At 36.4% G+C, this 22,609-nt stretch overlaps 1 protein-coding gene across 1 annotated transcript in view; it reads left to right on the top strand.

Moving 5' to 3' along the window:
• GBE1 (1,4-alpha-glucan branching enzyme 1) overlaps positions 1 to 22,609 on the top strand; it is a 267,431-nt gene that overhangs the window by 213,696 nt on the left and 31,126 nt on the right. The window contains exons 13-14 of the mRNA XM_041734884.1: positions 15,718 to 15,902; positions 17,483 to 17,613. Of these exons, the coding sequence (XP_041590818.1) occupies positions 15,718 to 15,902; positions 17,483 to 17,613 (316 nt within the window). The remainder of the gene's footprint in view (positions 1 to 15,717; positions 15,903 to 17,482; positions 17,614 to 22,609) is intronic.

Here is a 22,609-nt window from a genome sequence, read left to right as displayed (position 1 = left end):
ACAAGTCAAGAACTGACTAGAAAGAAGATGTACAGGCAGGAAACACTGGCCATGATCATATTACTTGGGTCATCTTTTTGATTGAAGCAAGATCTGTGTATTGGGAGATAAGGCTCAAAGGCACAGAAACGTCCTCAACCAGAGACAAATAATAAGTATCTCTAAATGGAATGGTTAATGAAATTCTTGGATATAAATACAAAGCTGATCAAATTTATTGCTTTGTTTCTGTGTTCTTCTCTTTACCAAACTGTTTCTCTTATTTAGAATTTTAACTTTCATGGAAGTGCAGAGAATGATTTAAACCAATGGAAAATTTTCTGGTTTATATGGAGAGTGGAGGTGGCGGTAGTTTACGTTGTATCAAATCTCTCTGGGACATTTGTGTATGATAATTTAACTTTTAAGACCTTAAAATTGTTTGTGTGGTTTTGAACCCTCTCTTTTTAAATTGCCTTCAAAGACAGTTGATAGGCTAATTCAAAACGTCCTTCTATTTTTGAAATTCAAAATCAGGGTTAGCCAGAGCAAAGGGAGACACCTGAAGCAAGTCAGTGCAAATACTGAGAACTTTTCTTCTTACTCGGGGAAGAAGTTCACAGTGTTTCCCCGCAAGCCATCATGCTGTTCTGGAACTTTTTTCTCATTTATTTGGCACCAGTGGCCTGAGAGGAAGCAAGAGCTGACAGCAGGGAAGCAGAGAAAGCTAACTAGCTGTTGGCAGGAACTTGGAGCAATAGAAGCATCTTCCAAAGGCAAACTGATACTGGCCCTTTGATTAAGTTATAAGCAGGTAGTTAAGTCTCTCTACTAGGGGGTTGGAGTTGCTGACTACAAAAGAAAGGCTGTGGGAGATTGAAACCTAGGAAAGCTGTAGCAGGCTGTGTCTTGAAAGAGCCTGAGGTTCTTAGGCTCATCTGTCTAGCCTGGAATGATATCAGGATTGAATTAACCTGATGTCAGTTATGCCATACAGAGGATTTAAGTGAACAGTTTCTTTCCAGTCTTATTTCCTGTGGTTATATGCTTCCCCTTTAAATGTCTCTGCTTAGCTCTCAATAATCCATTAGGGAAATTTGTTACTCTCTATCACTATGTATGTTGGATGTGATAAAAGGAACTAACTCTGAGGCAGTGAGTGGTAGCTTATCCTAATTATAGGTAAATTTTAGGGAAAAATAGCACAATTCGACTCAATTACTAGATTTGGGGGTCTAAGCCTAAAGTTAGAATAGCCACAAAATCCCATGTGTATAATCAATTTTGTAGTCATACATATATTATTTTTCACATTCCTGTTTTCTTGTTTTCTACCACCAAAAAAGGTGTGGAGTCTTTCAGCTGGTGCCCTATTCACATGCAAAACTTTTACGCTTTTTACAATGCTGTCCATTAGCAAATCATTTTCTAAGGCATTTGTAATTTACTTGTGAAAAATACAAATTCAGTTAGGATTGTATTAAATAACCTCGGGGTTTTTTTTCTTCCCCACCATCTCTCTTCCTTAGTGTGGGTCATTCTCCCTCTTCTCCCCCTTAAAGAATACTCTGAGTCTTCTGCTTCATGCAGCATCAAAATGGTTTCAGAATGAAGGACAAAGTCCACCACTGTTGCTGTGAATTTTTTTTAAGAAAATAATGTGTAGTTTTTAAGAAATTACTTTTGTCCAAAAGTGACAGGTTTTCTCAATTTAGTCTTGTTTGTTTTGTTCATTTTTAGTTGGTTTGATTATACTTTTATTATTTGTTTTAAATCAGAACCATGCCACAAAAATTGCATGAGGTCAAAGCACACATAGTAACATGAGCCCTTTGAAATTCTACCTCTTATTGGCTTGGCGTGGCATTCAGAGTAGGAAAGGACCCAAGGAAGCCTCAGGAATACAGGACCCAAGTGACTCTATATTCTCTCTCCTGATTTACATCCCCTCTTCTCCCCACATATCGATGGACTCCTTCTTTGCACCCCTTTCTATCCTTTAGCACTTTCCTCTGTATTTTTTAAAGCCCTCATTTTGCAATCAGCGAGGAAGCATCTGTTACACTTTCTCTGAGTCCTTCCCCTTTGAATTGGGTATTCAAAAATAAGCTAGAACTTTCCCTAAGTAGTATATAGTCTGCTATAGGAAGCAGACATGATTTCCTTCATTTTCTTCTTTCAACACGTGTTTAATAAATCCTCGAATGTGTGCCTACAATTACATAAAGTAGGCAGTAAGGATAAAAGATAAAAACATAGTGTGTCTATCCTCAGTTGAGTAGAGACAGGCAAAAGCAACGAACACACAAAAATCACACTATTTAATAATTGCTTTAATAATGAAAAAATATACCTAAGTATAAGTGGAAACACAGACACCAAAGTTTTCCTGCAAGATTTTAAAAAAGCCTCATGGAGACTGAACAGCTGTAGCATGGAGTAATAACATCAAGATAGCAGAACGTGCAAAGCACAAAGGGAGCATGGGTCCATAATAAATATACTTTATTTGTATACTTCATAGTGAAACTGGAAATACATCTTTATACATCTTTTTGTAGCTCTTTTATTATCTTCCCTAATGTCTATGTATTTGTAATAGGTTTCAGCTAATGTTGCTCCACTCAAGTACCTAGTGCCAGATATCATGGAAAGAATACAGACAAATCTAAGTTTGAATGCTGACTTTGCAACCTTGTACCTGCATAACTGTAGAATGTTGCATTACCTTCCTGATCTTTTGTCTTAACATGGGAATAATGTCCCCTCCCAAACTGAAGGGTTTTTGTGACTGTCATTTGAAATGCTAGAATTCTAGCCCAGAGTCCATGTACATAGAGGGCCCTCAAGAATTACTGTTGCTTTTATTATTTTAAGATAGTTTTATGATTTCATTTATTTAAAATGTTTTTCCATAGTCTTGGTTTAAATAAAAGCATTATGAGATATATCATGACCCTTCCATATAATAAGGCTAATTCTTTAGTGTTTCCACTAAAACTGGTTTATAAGTGTGTCTTCATTTTTACTGCATATATTTGCAATATAAAATTATTCTTATTTTGTACTTATGGACATTGATAGTTAAAAATGTTTTACATTTGCTTTATTTTGACAACCTTCTCATCAGAATGCTTGACCGGAGTATTTACTTCCTCTACTACCCTGTTCCTTGCTGATAGGAACTTACCATTTAAAGCAGTGGTAATCTTGTAGATAAGTAAAGGGATTGATGGATTTGGCTGTGGTCCAAGCATAGTTCAAGTTGGAATTTTATTTTTTTTTTCCCAAAGTTCTCAGAGGTCATTTGGCCATTGCCTCAAGACTTCTTATGCATAATTTATCAAGGGGAAAACTGGGGAGAGCAGAACACAAGGAGGGTATTGACCAGCCTTGCTACAGTGGCTTTAACCTTTAGCAACGTTCCTGGCCTCTTACCACTATCACAGGGTCGGAGGCATGGCTGGTAATGCCAGGTGGAGTGGGAGAAACAGGTATACGTGTGACTCAGGCCACCCCTGTCAAGGGGATGAAGAACTGGTATTTATCATGTGTTTTATTTTATTCAAAATATTAGTTTGTAAATGTATTATAGGAATTTTAAGGAAACCATATAGTGTACTAGTCTTAAGATATGGCCCGTATTATATACCATAAGACACCTCAGAATTCAAAATTCATGAATACAAAGTTTACTTATGGTTAGGACAGACCATCCACTCCCAGGAATTTAGTTAAATACTACCTGTCATAATATCCTAGAATAAACAAAAAGGAAAAACAAAGCACTTCATACTCACAACACAGTTTTCAATTTTTTAGTTTTACCCCAAACATCACTGCCATTGCTTCCTTTCTGTTCATGAATGTTCTTTTATTACTCAGTGTATTTATTCTTCAGGTTTTACTTCAACTACCAGCTCCTATTACCGCTGACCATTGTTTCTTCTTGGATCCTCTTCTCTCTCACTGGCCTTTTCTCCTCAGGCCTCCTTCCAGGCCTCTCTTCCTCTGCCCCACCTGCCATGGTAGGGTTCCTTGGGCTTTGTCCCACTCTACTCTTTCCTGCTTGCTCTTGCCAGGCAATTCCATCCACTCCCGGGGCATCAGTTACCCCACAGGTTTGTAAAAGCCACTACGTGCCTAGTATGGAAAGGTGTTTTTTGTTTCTTAACACCACAAGTAATTTCTAGAATTCCAAGATGGACTTTCTAAGACGGTCATTCCCCTGCCGCCTGCATGCCAGCAGAGTTCTAGGCCTGTCCTCTCTACTTTCTGTGCCACCATCTCAATGCCTTTTCTTCTTCTTCTTCTTCTTCTTCTTCTTCTTCTTCTTCTTCTTCTTCTTCTTCTTCTTCTTCTTCTTCTTTTTCTTTCTTTCTTTCTTTCTTTCTTTCTTTCTTTCTTTCTTTCTTTCTTCTTTCTTCTTCTTCTTTCTTCTTCTTCTTCTTCTTCTTCTTCTTCTTCTTCCTTTCTTCTTCTTTTCTTCTTCTTTCTTCTTTCTTCTTTCTTCTTCTTTCTTCCTCTTTTTTTTTTTAAGATTTTATTTATTCACTTGACGGAGAGAGCATGAAGGGGGGTTTGGTGCAGAAGGAGAAGCAGGCTCCATGCTGAGTGCAGCACTGACCTGGGGCTGGACTCCAGGACCCTGGGATCATGACACTTAACTGATTCAGCCACCCAGGCGCCTCCACATCTTTATGTGGGTAGAGGCATGAACATGAGGAGATTTGCTAGTATTCTCTCCTTTCCGCCCCTACTACCCCTTAGTTGTTTTTACTTTTATCCTGTCTTTCGAGCCCTCTCCTCCATACCCTCTCAAAAGGAAATAGGTATGTTTATACTTGTTCAATTCTGCCTCTCTCCCCTATTAGATTATAAGCATTATGAGGGTAGGGATCATGCTGACCTACATCAAACAGGTTGTCTGACACGCAGGATGCACTTCAGTACTTCTGAAGTTATAATCTTGTATTACAGTTGTGCATATGACCAATAGAGCATGTCCTGGGGCTCAGAATATAATAAATGACTTGTACTTTTTAAAGGAGGAATGTGCATGAGAGGGACCCCACAAGAGAACCTGGAGACCTAGAGACCAAAGCATTTGATTTCAAAATAGTCTTTCAAGAGGGTCACCTGGGGGGCTCACCGGTGGAACGTCTACCTTCGGCTCAGGTCGTGATCCCGGGGTCCTGGGATCGAGTCTCATATCGGGCTCCCTGCAGGGAGCCTGCCTCTCTCTCTGCCTATGTCTCTGCCTCTCTGTGTCTCTCATGAATTAATTAATTAATTAATTAATTAATTTTTAAAAAATAGTCTCCAGGATATTAAGAGGAATAGGCATTGAAGTTTGTTTTTACTGTTCTCATCAGGACTGTCATACACATGTGTACATGCACACACATATATATTCATGCACAAATCTATGTTTAATATTTAAAGTGCATATGTAGATATACTTGATATCAACAATGAGTTACTGCAAGTCCACAGCACAGAGGCACTGGTAGACTTTAATGTTTAAGCTCTCAGCGGCACTGATGAGTTTTGTTTTGCTTGCCTCAGGTAGGTGACAGGCCACCTTTATGTCATCTTCTTTATCTGAGTTATTTTGTTTCTATTTCTCAAAAGAGATTATGTTAGCTCTTTAACAATTGTAGAGGGAATAATCCAACTTTAACAAATATTAAGGCAGCCCCTGTTGTAGGTTTAGTGTAGTGGAGCATACTATGGAGGAAACAAAAAAAAAAAATTAGGTGTGGCCCCTGCTCAGAGCCATATTAATCAGTATCAAAAGTGGGTCAGAGGAATGATAGCAAGTTGATTTTTCTAAAAAGGAATACCACAGTCTCTGATTGGAAAAATATTCTATGTTGTGCCCCACCCTTTGAAGAGTTGAACACCCAGTAAAAGACTAGAGAAAAACCAAAGCATTTGATTTGAAAACAGATACTTCCTTTTAAGAGTTGGTCTTCAGTACAATTAAGAGGAGTAGGAACTAAAATTTTATACATTCTTGGGAGGACTGTACCTTATTCTCATATATACATAAGCATAGTTTCAACAAGGAGTTACATCATATCCACAGCATGGAGGCTGTGATAGGCTTTAATTAATTCCTAGGTAAAATTAGTATGCATTACAGTTTGGAGAAACAAAACACACAAACCTGCTAATCAAAATGTTCAGCTAATAGAGCTGGGGCTTTTTTCATTAGTTGTATTGTCTCGAATTCCATCACTGTACCAGCTGACTTCATGTCAATTTATAGTTTGGACCTTTACATCAAACAGCAAAAAATTAATTACAGGAAAAGCAATCCCAATAGGAATTTTGTGCCTAGAGGTTTTACACAATTAACCAGACACGAATGGTGCTGTTTACAGAGAAAATGGAGAGAAGAAACTCGGTAGAATTTTCTGGAATCATTAATTATAGCAATGTTAGTCACTTGCTTCCCTGTTTTGGTTTTAAGGTTACTTATTACCCAGAGCTTTCTGTCTTCTCATATCTGGAAGCACCGAGTTCTGTTATTATAGTGAATGCAGTGAATCACGGCATGAACTGTGAATTTTCTTACAAAGTATCCCAAGTGACAGCTCAAAAAATTACTGTCTTCCCTTCATTCTGAAATAAGTAACATTCTATGTATTATATTAGTGATCATAATCATAACTTAACAAGTAGAAATATCTCCTTTGATGGTTAGTGCCAGGTTACTTGCAATGCATATTTTTGATTTGGAAGTATTGTTCCCAAATGTCACAGTCTTTGCCTCTTTGTGCTAGAGTTAGTTTAAATGTGATTTTTCTAAGCTTCTTATCTGTTGAATAAACCAGCCCAAGGTTTGAAAAATGCTTCCCTCAATTTAGGCTTTCACTTTTTTTTTTAATTTTTTATATAGCTTAGAAATTTACCTCTGACCCATTCTTTAGTTACTAATATTCTAATACAATAAGTGGTACTTACCCTTTTTAAGGCTCAGGTTCCTAGAAAATGTAAAGGAAACCTTTCTCTGTCCTCAGAAAAGCACACAGATGAACATGCATACAATGTTTCACATGAAATATCAGGAAATCAATACATGAGCTCCAAGTTACAAATGCCTGTTGCATTCATTGAGGAATATATACATATATTATATATGCATGTTTACATAACATTTGTATATAATTTAGAAATATATATACCTACATATATTTTTTGTTTTGTTAAATTACTTATTCATATTATATGTTTCCTATTCCAGCAAGTTATCTATACTAAAACAAATCAACTACCTTTTTTTGCCATCACCTGAATACATTTAGATTTCTTATCTATCTTTATATAGCAGCCCTTAGTTATAAGCTTATTTGGGTGGCCATATTTCACTGTACTGTCTCAAGTGCTGCCACATTTCCTAAGTAATTTGTAGACCATAGCTGAGAAGAACATTCTTAACTTGTTTTAATGATAGTATTTTTCTTCATTAGGTTTGTGAGCTGTGAGCTAGTATAAGATACTAACGGGCATTTTCCAGTTTTCTTTGTTCAGTCTGAGAACGGTTCACTATTATTCCAAGGTCACTTTGAAAGTCTTTCTGTGATTTGCTTCCATTTATTTTATGCTTGTGTTTACAGTTTTGATCCAAATATGAAATTTAATGTTGCGTTTGTCTACATTAAACTTAATTTGCCCCTTGTCAGCTCATTTACAACAGAAATAACATTCAAAGCCACCCTGTAGAATGTTTTGTCTGCAATCACTAATGTAATTTTTCTATCTATTTCTTTGTTGTTTGCAACTTTCTATGTCTTCCAGTTTCAAAAGAAGCCTCTCCAGGAAAAGATTTTCAGAAGATCTAAATTAGTCTCTAATAGAGATTAATAAATAATTCTCTAATAGAATAGGGTCTTCATCATATCTTGAATTTTTTTAAATAGCTCTTTTTTCTAACTTAGAATTTCAGTTTTGTATTCCATAACATATAAATATGCATATTGGTATATATATTAAAGTAGTGACTTTATACTTAACAAAGGATAAATGAAGTGAAAATCAAAATACATAAAAAATCCTAAATTGGATTATGACACCAAACATTTGTCTTGCTTTCATCTTTTTCCTTTATTTTTCCAAGCACTTAACTTCATCTCATGTAATAAGCTTTTTTATTGTTACTAATTTTTAGTTATGCTATTAAAAAGATGAATGTTTAAAATTGACGAGTCTTGGAGTGCAATAAAATGAAATCTTAAGTTTAAATGATGAAAAATGAACATATACATTAAGGAATATAATTTTGTGTGTGTGTTGAACATTATTTCCAGTAACAATTTGTTAACTTGTACCTGTGTCTTCAAATGATTAATGTTCAAAATGGGAAATGTTATCTTTTAAAATCATATCTGCTTTTTACCTTCTCAACAAGTATTCTACATATTTAGTTTTCTTAGGGAGACACTAGACAAGTGTACAGAGATGGACTTATAAGATTGCCAGTGTTTTATAATACTAAAGTAGTAGAGAAAGCCAAAATGACTAACATGAGGAAAATGATTAAATAAAATTGTGTTGTATGCACCTAAGAGGTACCATCATGGAGGAGATATACTTATTGACATGGAAAATGCTAATATCAAAATTCAAAATAGCAATATAACTCTATTTTTGTTCAAAACAAGTTGTAGATAAGATAGATGGGTTGATGGATATGTATGGATAGAGAAATGTAGGCTTATAGTTATAGATATAGAAAATAAATAATATATTGACCAGAAGGAAAGCAGTGGTATCTTAGTCCACTTGGGCTGCTATAACAAAATACCCAGACATGGTAGCTTATGATAAAAAACAGAGGGATCCCTGGGTGGCGCAGCGGTTTGGCGCCTGCCTTTGGCCCAGGGCACGATCCTGGAGACCGGGGATCGAATCCCACATCAGGCTCCCGGTGCATGGAGCCTGCTTCTCCCTCCGCCTGTGTCTCTGCCTCTCTCTCTCTCTGTGACTATCATAAATAAATAAAAAATTAAAAAAAAATGTTTTAAAAAAAAAAATAAATAAAAAAAATAAAAAACAGAAATTTATTTCTCATGCTTTATGGATTTTGGAAGTCCAAGGGCCAGGCCAGGATGGTTGAATGAGGACCCCCTTCCCATTCGCAGACTTTTAGTTGTATCCTCACATTGTGGAAGGGTCTAGGGAGCTCTGTGGAGTCTTATTTAGGAAGAACGTTAATCCTATTCAGGATGGCTCCACCCTCATGACATAAGCATCTGCCAAAGTCCCCACCTCCTAATACCCTCACAGTGAGGATTAGGATTGCAACAGGAATTCTGGGGGGAAAGTAACATTCAGACCAGAGCAAGCAGCTATTTTATAAGATTTTAGATTGTGTGTGTATATTAAAAAAATATGTCTATGTGTTTGTTACTTATATAATAAAATAAGAGAAAATATAATACCATAATAATAGTGACTAATACTCTTCTAATTTGTACATCTTACCCCATTATAATTGCACTATTCTTAAGTCCTAATGTATGCTATAGATCATAAGGATGTGAATTTTCATGCTGGAATGTTAGAGATAAATCGTAACAATGTGATTTCACATTGTATTAGTTTTCTTGTGGAATTTGTGAACCCTTAAGGTTTTATCCTGTGTGTGTGTGTGTGTGTGTGTGTGTGCGTGTGTGTGTTTCTGGAGAGCAGATACTTAGCTTTTAATCAGATTGTGAGATGGGTTCATACCATTCTAAGTAGTTTTGGTCAAACTATTCGATTCTATACTAATGAAAACTATACTTCCAAGGAGGAATACCAAGAGAGCAAGTAAACCATACAGTGGAGAATTTACATTTTTACCTTCTTGGTCTACCTGAGACAGTTAGAAAAGATTGTAAGCAACAAAAGCTATAACCTGAGGTTATATTTTCGGAAGGGTAGAGAGAAATCAGAAGATGGGGAGCCTCAAATGTCAGTAGTGTTCCAGCTGAGGGAGAACTCTAGTTTTAGAAGGTTCCTAAAATGTTAAGTAGAATATAATCAACTATATACCATATATACAAGTATATATAATATAGAAAATAAGTAATAAATATGCCATATAAGTAAGGTATATAAATGTACATGCTATCTATAGTATTATGTAATACATATACTAAGAATATATATACTATAAATATATACTTTAAATACACTCGCTCCTTGAGAGCTTGTTCAGAGGTTTTGTAAGATGAACATGTAAGAATAATGAAGGAAGAGACTGAAGAGGAGATTCCTAACGTAGCAATCTGGTTTGCTCCATCCCTGTGGGTGTCTTGTAGCAAAATTATTTTCACATTCAGTTATGCCTCTTAAAAATCTAAAATAGTGGATAACTCAAAGGTCATTAACACTGGGCTCAGGGAAATTTATTTGTATTATTAAAATATGAATAAATGCATCAGTGTACAATTTCAGGACTTTAAAGGAAGGAATAAAGTTGCACTATGAAAACTAAGTCAAGAAGAGCCAACTTCACTAGTTGCCTGTTGAATTCATCCCAGTTACTTGTATGTTTGCTGCACAGTAGGGCTGGTCAGTTCCTTCACTCTGATTTTAGCTTTATTATAACTCTCATCTATTACCCTGTAGGTAATTCTTTCCTGAACAATATCCGTAATAAGTAGACATGTGTAACATAAAAGCTTCCATACGTGAAAGCTGATGGCTGCCAGACCCTGTGCCCAGTGCCTCACTTACCATGTTTGAATTTTAAAAGAGCCTTTATGAAACATATTGTCCTATCTTGTAGATGAGTAAACTGAGCACCAGAGAGATTAAATTGCCTAAATTAACTTGTAAGTGGCTCACTCGAATTAAAACCCAAATCTCACTGTGTCCATGGGCATCATGTTACGTTAACTGCCTTCTCCTTAGACATATAAAGAACTTTCAAATCTGTACTCTCCTACCTTCAGGAAATGGCCTTTAGCCCACCTACTTTCAGTACAGGGAAATTGATGAAAATGTAGATTTCTGCCTAGGACTGGCTCCAAAGGGAATGAATCAGGTAATGAATGTTCATAGGGAAGATGACATTTTTAACAAGCTTCCTTGGAATCTGTATGCTTGCTCTGGAGCATACTATAGATTGAAAAGCACGGCTGTACATTATTTCATTCCCATACCAAATGGGTGGTAATATAGCAAGGTCTGGGTTTTGGGTTTTGTGTGTGTTTGTAGCATTTGTCACTGACCATCCTTTTTGAAACTCTTCTATATATAGAAGGCTAAGAAGAGTTTCAAAAAGGATGGTATACATATTTTATATATATATTTCAAAAAGGATGATATATATATTTTATATATATAAACAAATTTTATATATAAACATATATGTATTTGTTCCATCCATATATAAATATAAATATAAAATATAAATATAAATATATATACATATATATATATATATATAGTTGTTGATGTCCCCCTTACTTTGCTAACCGTCATTCCTCAGTCTTTTCTAATTAATCTCTGCCTGCAGTTCCTTAGGATGCTGTCCATTTACCTTTGTCCTTTTGTGGCTGCAACCACTGTTTCTTATGGAGGCCTTAACAAGTTGCTCTCGGTCCTCATCCCCAGTTCTCTACTGAATTGCAGTACCTTGTTTTTATCAATGGTACTATATATCCATGAATGCTTGTGTATTCTTCCGATGTTAAATTTAGCATGCCCAAAAAACTCATTATCTTCCTCCCACACACTTCCCCATCACTGCATTTCCCCAGTGTGGTTAATGCGGGCACTACTCAGTCACGTGAGCTTGAAACTTTACAATTGCACTCAGAATTCCCTTTTCTTTACAACCTACATTCATCAGGCAGTCATCAAATCCTGTTGTTTGCCTCCTCAGAAATGTCACTTGTTTTTTTGTTTGTTTGGTTAATTGGTTTGAGTTGAGTATGGTTGACACACAATGTTACATTAGCTTCAGATATACAACATAGTGATTGACAAATTTATACATTATACAGTGCTCATCACAAGCTTAGCTACCATCTAGTACCATATAACACTATTATAATATCATTGACTCTGTTCCTTATGCTGTGCCTTTCATTCTTGTGATTTATTCATTACATAACTGGAACCTGTATCTCCCATTCCCTTCACCTATTTTGCCCATCCTGCCCCAACAACCATTAGTTTGTACTTCTGTATTTCTGATTTTGCTTTTGTGGTTTATTCTTTTTTTTTTTTTTACATTCTACATCTGAGTGAAGTCGTGTGGTATTTGTCTTTCTCAATCGGACTTGTTTCATTTAGCATAATATCCTCTATGTCCATCCATAATGTTGCAAGTGACACAACCTCATCCGTTTTATGCCTGCATAATATTCCTTGTTTTTCCCCCCATACACACACACACACACACATACATACATACACATACATACATATACCACTTCTTCCTTATTCGTTTATCAATTGACACGTTGCTTCCTTATCTTGGCAATTGTAAATAATGCCCCAATAAACATAGGGGCACATATACCTTTCAGATATAGTTTTTGTTTTCTTTGAATAAATACCTAGTAGTAGAATTATTGGCTCGTACAGTAATTCTACTTTTAATTTTTTGACGAACCTCCATACTGTTTATTACAGTGCTTCTACCAATTTACATTCCTGCCAGCTGTGTACAAGACATGTTATTTGAATCATTCTTTTCCTCATTCCCACTGCATCTTGTCATCTCTTACTTTATACTTTGGATTCCATGTTAGCTTTTCTGTTTATCCTCAATATCCAGTGTCTTTTCACAGCTTTATAGCTGTTTTAATAATAAATGCATCTGAATTTCTCATTCCCCTACTTAGAAAATAGCCTTTAGTTCCCTATTGCCTGCAATGTAATGTCCTAATTTTCTGAGGCCTATCCTAATCTAACTTTGTCTTGTTTGTCTCATCTTTTATCACCACTAACCCTTTTTGATAGATAGCTAAACCAGACTCCTCACTACATCTCACCTTCTTACTTCTGCACATGACATTCCATTAGCTTGGAGTCTCTGTCCATGTATGGGAGGCTGGTCGTTCTTTGCATGGTATTTCCATGGTATTTATTTCTGATGATATGCTGGAGTAGTAAGAGTCAGGGTGCTGAAACCAGACTGTCTGGGTTCTTGGTCCCAGTACTGAATAAATGTCTGTGACTCAGCTTCCTTACTTTGAAACTTGCAACAATAATACTACCTACTTTAGTGTTGCTGAAGATGGAAAGAATAAATTGACGTACAATGCATGTGCCTAACAAATACTAAGCAGACATTAAGCATATGCCTGCTGCCTCTAGTGTGATGATCATGATGACAGTGATGTAATATTCTCCCCCAGAAAAGGTGAAAGGAATTGCTTATTGATACTGTGGTCAACCCAGGGACACCTGGGTGGCTCAGTGGTTGAGCATCCGTCTTCAGCTCAGGGCCTGATCCTGGAGACCCAAGATCGAGTCCCACATCAGGCTCCCTGCATGGAGCCTGCTTCTCCCTCTGCCTGTGTCTCTGCCTGTGTCTCTCTGTGTCTCTCAGGAATAAATAAATAAAATCAGAAAAAAAAATTTTAATTCTGTAGTCAACCCAGAGTTCACGGTCATACCAAAATAAAAGTATTGTGCTAATAGAAAGCCTGGACCTAGTTTGTAGGCTAATATACTTGAGCTACCTCATATCATTTCTAGTCTTTCTAAAGTTCTCCACTAGTTGAAATCTCACTAGTACTTAAAACATACAATTTTCCTTATCAGTAAGGAATGTGCTCCTTACCATCCTGAAGGTGTATGAGTTTGCCACTGGAGTGGATGAGAGAGCAGGCTGGCTATGACTACCCTATGGCAGAGGTAAAGAATGCATCCTCAAGTCAACAGAGTCAGAATTTCACCCCCCTCCTCTGTCACATAGTAGGTAAAATTGCAAGAAGCGTTATGTAGGCTGAAATACTAGAATTTAACAAAATATTTGTAGATATTTGAATTCTTAGGAAACTGCAGCAGACATATTTGTTTGGATGCTATTTTTATTTTGATGACTACAGTCCCAAAAAGTTCAAAGCAAATTCCAGTGTTTCTTAGCAAAGTTTACCATTTAAAGCAACCCTACAATAAATCATTTTGAATTACACCCTAGTTTACTAGTTTTTATTAGAATATTAATACATTAGTTTCTTTAAAATAGGACATTCTTGAGACTCCTGGGTGGTTCAGTGGTTGAGCATCTGTCTTCAGCTCGGCATGATCCTGGAGTCCCAGGATCAAGTCCCACATCGGGCTCACCATAGGGAGCCTGCTTCTCTCTCTGCCTGTGTCTCTGTCTCTGTCTCTGTCTCTGTCTCTCTCTCTCTCTCTCTGTCTCTCATGAATAAATAAATAAAATCTTTAAATTAAATAAAATAAGACATTCTTATATTGGCTATACTTTCTGACACAAAAGAGAAGTTCATGGCTTAGAAAATTGCAGCATTAAAGTGGCAAATCAAAGTAGATTTTGGAAAGCAGTATTTAATTTGTAAGGGAAAAAAGAAACTGTAAAGTTAGAAATCCACCTTAGGGACAACAATAGGATCCAGTCTACTAGACAACCAATATCTAAATTTAATTTTGACAATGGATAATATTTTTGTGTTACTATTTTATTTCACTTTTTTCAATGTATTGAGTTTCTGGTTCTTATCATTATAGTGATAAATAATATTTAAATGGTTCCAAATCAAGTGTCCTAGCTACACACATGCACATGCATATGCACATACATGCAGATACATTTGAAATTAAAGATACACATCTAATGGTAAAGTGGAGATATGAGAAAGAAATAGGAAAAATGAAAAAAAATAGGAAAAATTAGTAATAAGAGTGATGACTTGGGTTTCTGTGCCACTGGAATTTATTTTTTAATTTACTTTTTTTAAAATATTTTATTTTATTTATTCATGAGAGACACATTGAGAGAGAGAGAGAGAGGCAGAGACACAGGCAGAGGGAGAAGCAGACTCCATGCAGGGAGCCCAGTGTGGGACTCGATCCCGAGACTTGAGGATCACGCCCTGGGCCAAAGGCAGGTGCCAAACTGCTGAGCCACCCAGGGATCCCTGGCACCTGAAGTTTAAAATGTACCTGTCTATTCTGTGGATGAAGTAGAAAGAACCTCATTAAAATTTTTGGATTTTAATCAGAACTAAATTTTAATGGTTGCTTTTGCACTTATTATCTGTGTGAGCTTGGGCAGATCTCTTAACTGTCTAAAACTTTGGATTTCTCATCTGTGAGTTAGATATAATGAAGAGTCCCACTGAGGATCAAAAGCCTTGGGGAATTGTAAAGCATTGTATACATTACAGAAATTATGGAAAAACAATTTCAGAAATTACTCTGAGATATAAGAGATTGTTTCAGAGAGGATTTAAGTATGATAGAGATAGCTTTCTCAGTTCATGCATGAGGGGAAGAAGACGCATCCCACAGGCCGCAGGGCTGGGCTAGAACTGGCCCCTGGTATTCTGAGTTCAGATGCGGTCACTACTCATTGGGCTACGCTGTGCTGTTTTTGAACTGAGGTTGGTCGTATATCCTTCACAGGGCACAGCTGTAGTAAATTATAAACAGATTTTAAGGACTTTAACATGTAAAATTACAGAGTCACCTTAAGAAATGCTAATATTACTGGGTGAGGCATATATAATATATATATATTTTTTTTTTTTTTTAACACAGGTAATGAGTTTGGGCATCCTGAATGGTTAGACTTCCCAAGAAAAGGAAATAATGAGAGTTATCATTATGCCAGAAGGCAATTTCATTTAACTGATGATGACCTCCTTCGCTATAAGTTCCTAAATAACTTTGACAGAGATATGAATAAATTGGAAGAAAGATGTGGTTGGCTTTCAGCTCCACAGGTAAGCTCTTTATTCTAAATGTTATGTTTTAGTCACCAGTGTTGTACATGCTTGGAATGGCAATCGATTTAAATCTATATGCGGATCTTTTAAACACTACTTTATTATTCAGTGTGTAGTGCCCTGAAACATACTTCAGGTTGTCAAAACATGTCACTGAAGTCTCTCCAACAGATAATGAAAATCTTAAGCACAATGCCCTGCTTACTTTCCTGTTTAGTTTGTTGTTGGTTAAATTTAGTAATTTTTATTTCAATTGGTTAAAATAACAAAAGCTCAGCATGGAGTCCATTTTGGAAATTGCTGTGGAAACATCTTAATTGTTTTGACTGGTTTTCTTTATATAAATAATTTTGCCGTCATAAAGAGTCTACTTTGACAACATGTAGATTTCTTTATTCCTTTTTTTTTTTTTTCTTTTGCCCCTTCCTTTACTTGTCTCTAACTTGTCATCTCAATAGATGCCGTTAGACCTGCATGCTGTTTTGTATTTTTCATGAGCCTGACTCTCCTCTGGAATTAAAATCTCAGTTTTCAATAAGTTTTAGAAAATGTAATTAACAGGTGCAAATTTTATACCGGCTTTTTTTCCCTTGCAAAAATTAGCATATAGTATGTATTACTTATAATCCATTTACTTTTTACTGGTGCTGTTTGAAATTACTGTTCGTGTGTTTTTACTTTGCTGTCTATGATTTTTTTTTAATGGTTGAACAAAGGTACTTATATATTCACCAAGATTGGCTACATGACACGAATGCCCTAATCACGTTTATTAGTAATGCAATTTCCAGAAGAGAGAGCAAAATGATGCTCCTTTTCAACAGGAACAATGTTGAATACCAAAAGGCATGCTGTTTACTCTAGAGCCTTAGTTCACATTGCTAAATTACTAAGAGTGGTGGTGCTGATATGCATGGAAATAAGTCTCTCAAAGCTGGAGCTGCAAGAGGTTGGTGTTGAAAAAGCAAAGGCTTCTCACTGCCTACTATAAAACATGGGTTATAAAATGGGAGACTTTGTAGACATAATTTTTTTTCAGATCTTCCCTTTTATGAGAAAAAAAAAAGATATATTGTAAAGAACATTAGGTTGCCATTGAATCTAACAAAGGTGTGCAATAAGGTAAAGTTTTTAAGATAACTACAACTTCAGAAATCTCAGTACAATAACAATGTTACATTTTTTAAAGTAACTTCGTGTACCTTACCTCATTGATCTGGGGACTAAAAATCTTAAAGAAAATTCACTTGTAAACAGATCCAGTATACACTCACACACACACTTTATATGTAATAGGTACTGTGTTCTTAAAACCTGAGCCACAATGCTAATCCTCTGTGCTTTGTCTGAAGTTGTCAATGGCTAGTGAGATTTTTAGACTCTTTAAGCTGTTTTTGAGACTTTTGTTAGTGTAGAGTTTGATAGGGCAAATTGCAACAGTTTCAAAAAATATAGTACATTTTCATTTGTTGGCTTAATAACAAGGTTACTAATAAGGACAAAAACAATTTTATAATTAATTTGCTTATAACAGCATCTATAATGTCATAATGTAATATATGTGTTAATTCTTGCAGGCCTATGTGAGTGAAAAGCATGAAGGCAATAAGATCATCGCTTTTGAGAGAGCAGGTCTTCTTTTTATTTTCAACTTTCATCCAAGCAAGAGCTACACTGATTACCGAGTGGGAACGACATTGCCAGGAAAATATCCTTTTTGTTGCTATTGAATGTAACTGTCTGCATTCAATTATTTATTACATCATGAAGAATAAGAAAGACCAGTGCAGATCTTGGTGACAGTAGCTCTCAGTTCCTCTTTTGAAAAATGAGGGCCTTGAGATAGTTGATTGGTAAATCTTTGCTCTGCTTGGTTATACTGAATCAATCCTAAGCTTCATTCTGGTTCTAAAATGATTCTGAACATTTTTTTAAACAATATTTTGAGCCAGTATGCAATCCTGGAGATAACTGTAGTTTTTTTCTTTATGAAATTATTTCATAGGTTACCTTTAAGAATTGTCTCCTTTCCCCTTCACCACCGAGAGAGCAGACAGTAGCTATAAAGGTAACTTCCTCCCCTCTTCTTTCCTGTCTCCTCAAATGCAGGATGTAGCTTATTTTTGAAGGCATGAACTGAGAAGGAATCAGGGCATGGGAGTGTGAGCAAAGGAAATAAAGAGAATGCTGTTGTTATTTACTCATTCGTGTTTCACAGATAATTGCTGAGCACCTTCTTACTGAACGCCTGTGTGCCCTCCCTGTGCTAGGTTCTCCTGGTGCATGTAGTCACTGCCCTCATGGAGCTTTTAAACTAGTGAAGAGGAAAACATTAGTAACTCTAGGTTTGATAATTGTTGCAAAAGGAAAAGTGCAGTGTATTTTAAGATTATAACTTACCAGATCGAGGACCTAGCAACAGCCCAGCACAAAATTTTAAGCAGACCCTATAAACCATGCCCTTCTCCCCTGACGCTCTGACAATGATTAACGTCTGCCACCTGAGCAAGGTGCCTGATGCCAACATGAAGTCTGATGCGTCAGGGTATCTCTAGCTACAATAATAGAAACTGTCTGCTCAACTGGCTCAAAGAGTGAGGAAGATATATTTTGCCACACAAGAAAAAGTCTTACGGTAGGGTGACCTCTGCACTGTGACAATGTTATCCAGTTCCCTGGTTCATTCTGTCTTTCTGCTTTCAACTTTCAGGGTGCCACCAATGTCCAAGGGATGGCACCTGATAGAGTTGCAAGACAGCAGCTATGGTTCTGGATGGAACCTTCAGACGCGACAAAAGCCAAATAGACTTTCTCTGTCTCTCAATCTCTCTCTCTCTCTCTTTTAAGATTTTATTTATTTATTCATGAGAGACACACAGAGAGAGGCAGAGACACAGGCAGAGGGAAAAGCAAGCTCCCTACAAGGAGCCAGTTGTGGAACTCAATCCCAAGACTCCAGGATCACAACCTGAGTCAAAGGGAGATGCTCAACCACTGAACCACCCAGGTGTCCCTGTTTTTAAGAATAAAATCACTTTACCAAATTTTCTTTCATTTTTCTGTTGACCAGAATTCAGTTACATATCCCCAAAGAAATTTCTAGCAAGGAGAAGTGTATTGCCATGACTGGCTGAATCCCGGGAATTACCCTGGAGTTTCCAGGAAGTGGAAAGTGGGCTCAGGAAGTGAAGTCATTGGAGAAGTGGTTCCTCAGACAGACCGTTTCTCCAACAGTAAAAGAGAAGGGGCCCATGCCATCCAGTTAAGTAGCTGGCAGCACCTCCCACTACCCTCAGTGAAGGCAGTGAGAGGTACCTTTTCTTGCCCTGCAGATCACAGTGTCATGTGGCATCAGAGCATCTGGGTTAGGTGGCTGTGGCTGTGGCTGATGGCCCACATGTGCCTCAGGTAACACAGGGGATGCTCCCTTCGGTGTGATGGGATTACCTGTGCTAAAGAAGAGCTGCACTGTTCCAGGAAGCAGATATACTCACTGTTTCTATAAAGAAATGCAAATACATGCTAGGTATGTAGCCACTCTACGTGACCCCTCTCAGCTGTTGAAGTAATGCCCCTAGACTAAATTCCTATTTACCTGGAAGTTTAATATAATCAATTTGCAGTCAATATTTTTTTATGATCAAACCAAAATACATTTACAGTACACTTGGGATCTACCCTGCAGTCTTTGTTAAGCATTATCCTTGACCCTAAGTCAGGAAGAGAGAAGAGATGTATAGAAGCAAACTAAGGCATCATGCAATAAATGGGAAAGGGATAAGAATGTTCCATGGGTAAAGAAGAGATAAATAAAAGAAAGAGAGAGAGAGAGAGACAGCCAGACAGCCAGAAATTGATTGATGGGTTGATTTAGAAAAGACCTTTAAGCCTAGACCTTGAGAAATGGATAAAATCATAGTAGAAAAAAATGAGGAAGGCTATCTCAGCTGTTGGAGAGCATAGAATATTCTCAGATAATGAATAGCACAATGTATTAATTGGAGAATGATGACCCTAAAAAGGAATAAGAGATAAAGCTGAAAAGATAGATTGGGATCACATAATAGAAGATTTCAATGCTATATTAATTAGTTTAGACTTCTTCCATAGTTCTATATTGAATCACTGAAGGTTTTTGAGCTATGGAACTACTTGATAAGAATGTATGCTTTAGGAAAAATTCTCATGTACCCAGAGTGTAGGAGAGCTTTCTCGAGGAAAGAGATTGGAAGTATAGATATTAATTATGAGAAATTACAGTACATGTAAAAGATAATTAAGGCATGAGCTAAAGGAATGACAATAGACTAGAAAGAGGTATATGAACATTTTCTTAGAGTGAAAGAACTCAGCAATTGTTTGGACTTGGGATGTAAAAGAGAAAATATAAGATTTCATTTTGACCAAGGGGAAGAATGGTAGTGTTATTATTACTTAGGATACCAAAGCAAGGAAGCAAGGAGGAATAACCAGTTAGAGGAATAAAAATATAAGTTTGGGGGTTCCTGGCTGGCTCAGTTGATAGAGCATATGCCTCTTGATCTCAGGGTTGTGATTTCAAGCCCCATGTTAGGTATAGAACTCACTTAAAAATATACATATATATTTATTTATATATATTAAAATATAAGTTTAATTTAGGATTTTGATAAATGGAAATACATACAATTTCAATGATAATATTTAGAAGAAAAATCTTGACTCAAGCTACATTCATCTCCTATGTAACTACGTAACTTTAACAAATATTATTAAGTGAAAATATAAATAATAACATAGCACATTTTATGAAGTAGAACCCACTCCAAAGTTAATTTTATTTAATGATACAATATTACACTATACATGAAAATCTACTTTGCTTTTTTGTATTTTGTTTTGCTTTAAAGTGATCTCTACACTAAACACGGGGCTTGAACTCACCAGCTGAGCCTGCCAGGTACCCCTCTGGTTTGGTTTTGATAAAACTTTGTCACAAATTGAGTATTCTGAAATTTGGTTTATTTATCTAAATGTCTATAGGCATCTGTTATACAGAAATTCTCTGTATCAAACACTGAATTAACACTGTATTAAACACTGAATGCTTTAGGTTAGTGACCCCTTTCAGAAACTGTACTATTAAAAGCTCTAATGATATAGACACCTTGGAAAATTGGGCCATACTTTCATATAAGTAATACCTGAAACCTTGGTTCTATCAGTTGGATCTCCAGGAAAACCTTGCAGAAAATACTCTTGGTTCTTTTCCTATAGGGATTTTGTTTTCTACCGATTTGTGCCCACTTAGACCTTATTTATTCTTGCTACCTTTCTCATTCTTGTCTTTCTGTCGACAAGCTGTATGTAACTAATTCCCATATGTTACTGCTTCCTCTGAAGATACATACCTTTTAATAATGGTCTCTTTGAAAACTCAAGAAATATACAAGACCTGATGGACTGGTTATTTAATGAAATAATTTTTTTATAACGAAGATTTTTTTTTTTTGAGGGGAGAAGAGCAGGAGAGGATCTCAACATACCTTAAACCATACCTAATTAGCTGAAAGTTTATAACCCCAGCTTTAACTCCTATAGTGATCTTAAAACCTCTTGGATTTGTGATGTTCTATACTCCAGTAACCCAGTTCAGTGCAGAAATACCATTTAAGAGTTCCTCCCACATGTGATAGCTAACCATCATGAGAACACATTCCAGTCAGGAATCTCACTATTTCATAAGGTAAACAATTCAAGGTGGGTATTTTTTATTTTTTTTTAAGTATTGCTTTAAATGTATTAAAAGAAATGCATAAATTCTGTACTCTGGACCCAACACCTGTTGTACATGCCGCTACTCAAGTCAGAAAGGCACTTAGCATGCTGCCCACAGTAACTGCCTCCCTAGTCTTTCCTCTTCCAGACCAAATGCCTCTGGTTTCTTCAACAGATTCTTATGATATTTTCCAGACCTCTTACCATCCTGTCTCTGATCAAAATGCACTCAGCATGGTGCGCATCCTTCTTACAACATGTCTCCAGAACTAACAGCACAATATTCCAGGGAGGGTCTGGCAAGTATGATGTAGTGTACCCTCATTACCTCCCTTTATCTTGCTACTACTCTCTTGTTAATAGGGCCAAAGTGAAAATAGCTTTATACTGGCAGCCATCACATTTTCTACTTGTATCTGCAACCAAATAAAAATCTTTAGTTTTTCTTAATGTGTACTTCTCTGATGTCAAGCTCCCTTATTCTTTATTCAGCTAATAACTTTAGCCTAAAACCTGAAATTTAACATTGAACATAAAAAAATAGAGATGTTGTTTTTTGCCTCTAACCTAGTAACAGGGAAGGCAACAGTTCTCTCTTATTGTTATGATTGTACCATGTTCCATAATAGCAGATACGTCTGTGCTTTCTTGCTGCTCTTTCTGTTCCAAGCTTAGCTTTAAGAGTTCTTTTTATTATCCTTAGCATTTTACAAGTCTCAGTTCTTTTTGGTCTTTCATCTTTCTGACTTTATTCTTATACCTTTACATGACATTGTAGCTCAGCATTATAGAACCATTTCAGATATGGAAAGTACAAGAAATTAGGATTTCTATGCTGTATTTTCTCATTTTGCCAAAGTGTTCTGTGCCATTGGTATTTCCAACTACTGAGCCAGTGAATTGAATACAGATTTTTCACTGTGAAAAATACACAGTGGCAAGATGGG

This window comes from Vulpes lagopus, chromosome 20, assembly GCF_018345385.1.
Source record: "Vulpes lagopus strain Blue_001 chromosome 20, ASM1834538v1, whole genome shotgun sequence".
Lineage (NCBI taxonomy): Eukaryota > Metazoa > Chordata > Mammalia > Carnivora > Canidae > Vulpes > Vulpes lagopus.
Note: the sequence above shows the minus strand (reverse complement) of the source record. Positions and strands in the feature narration are given on the sequence as shown.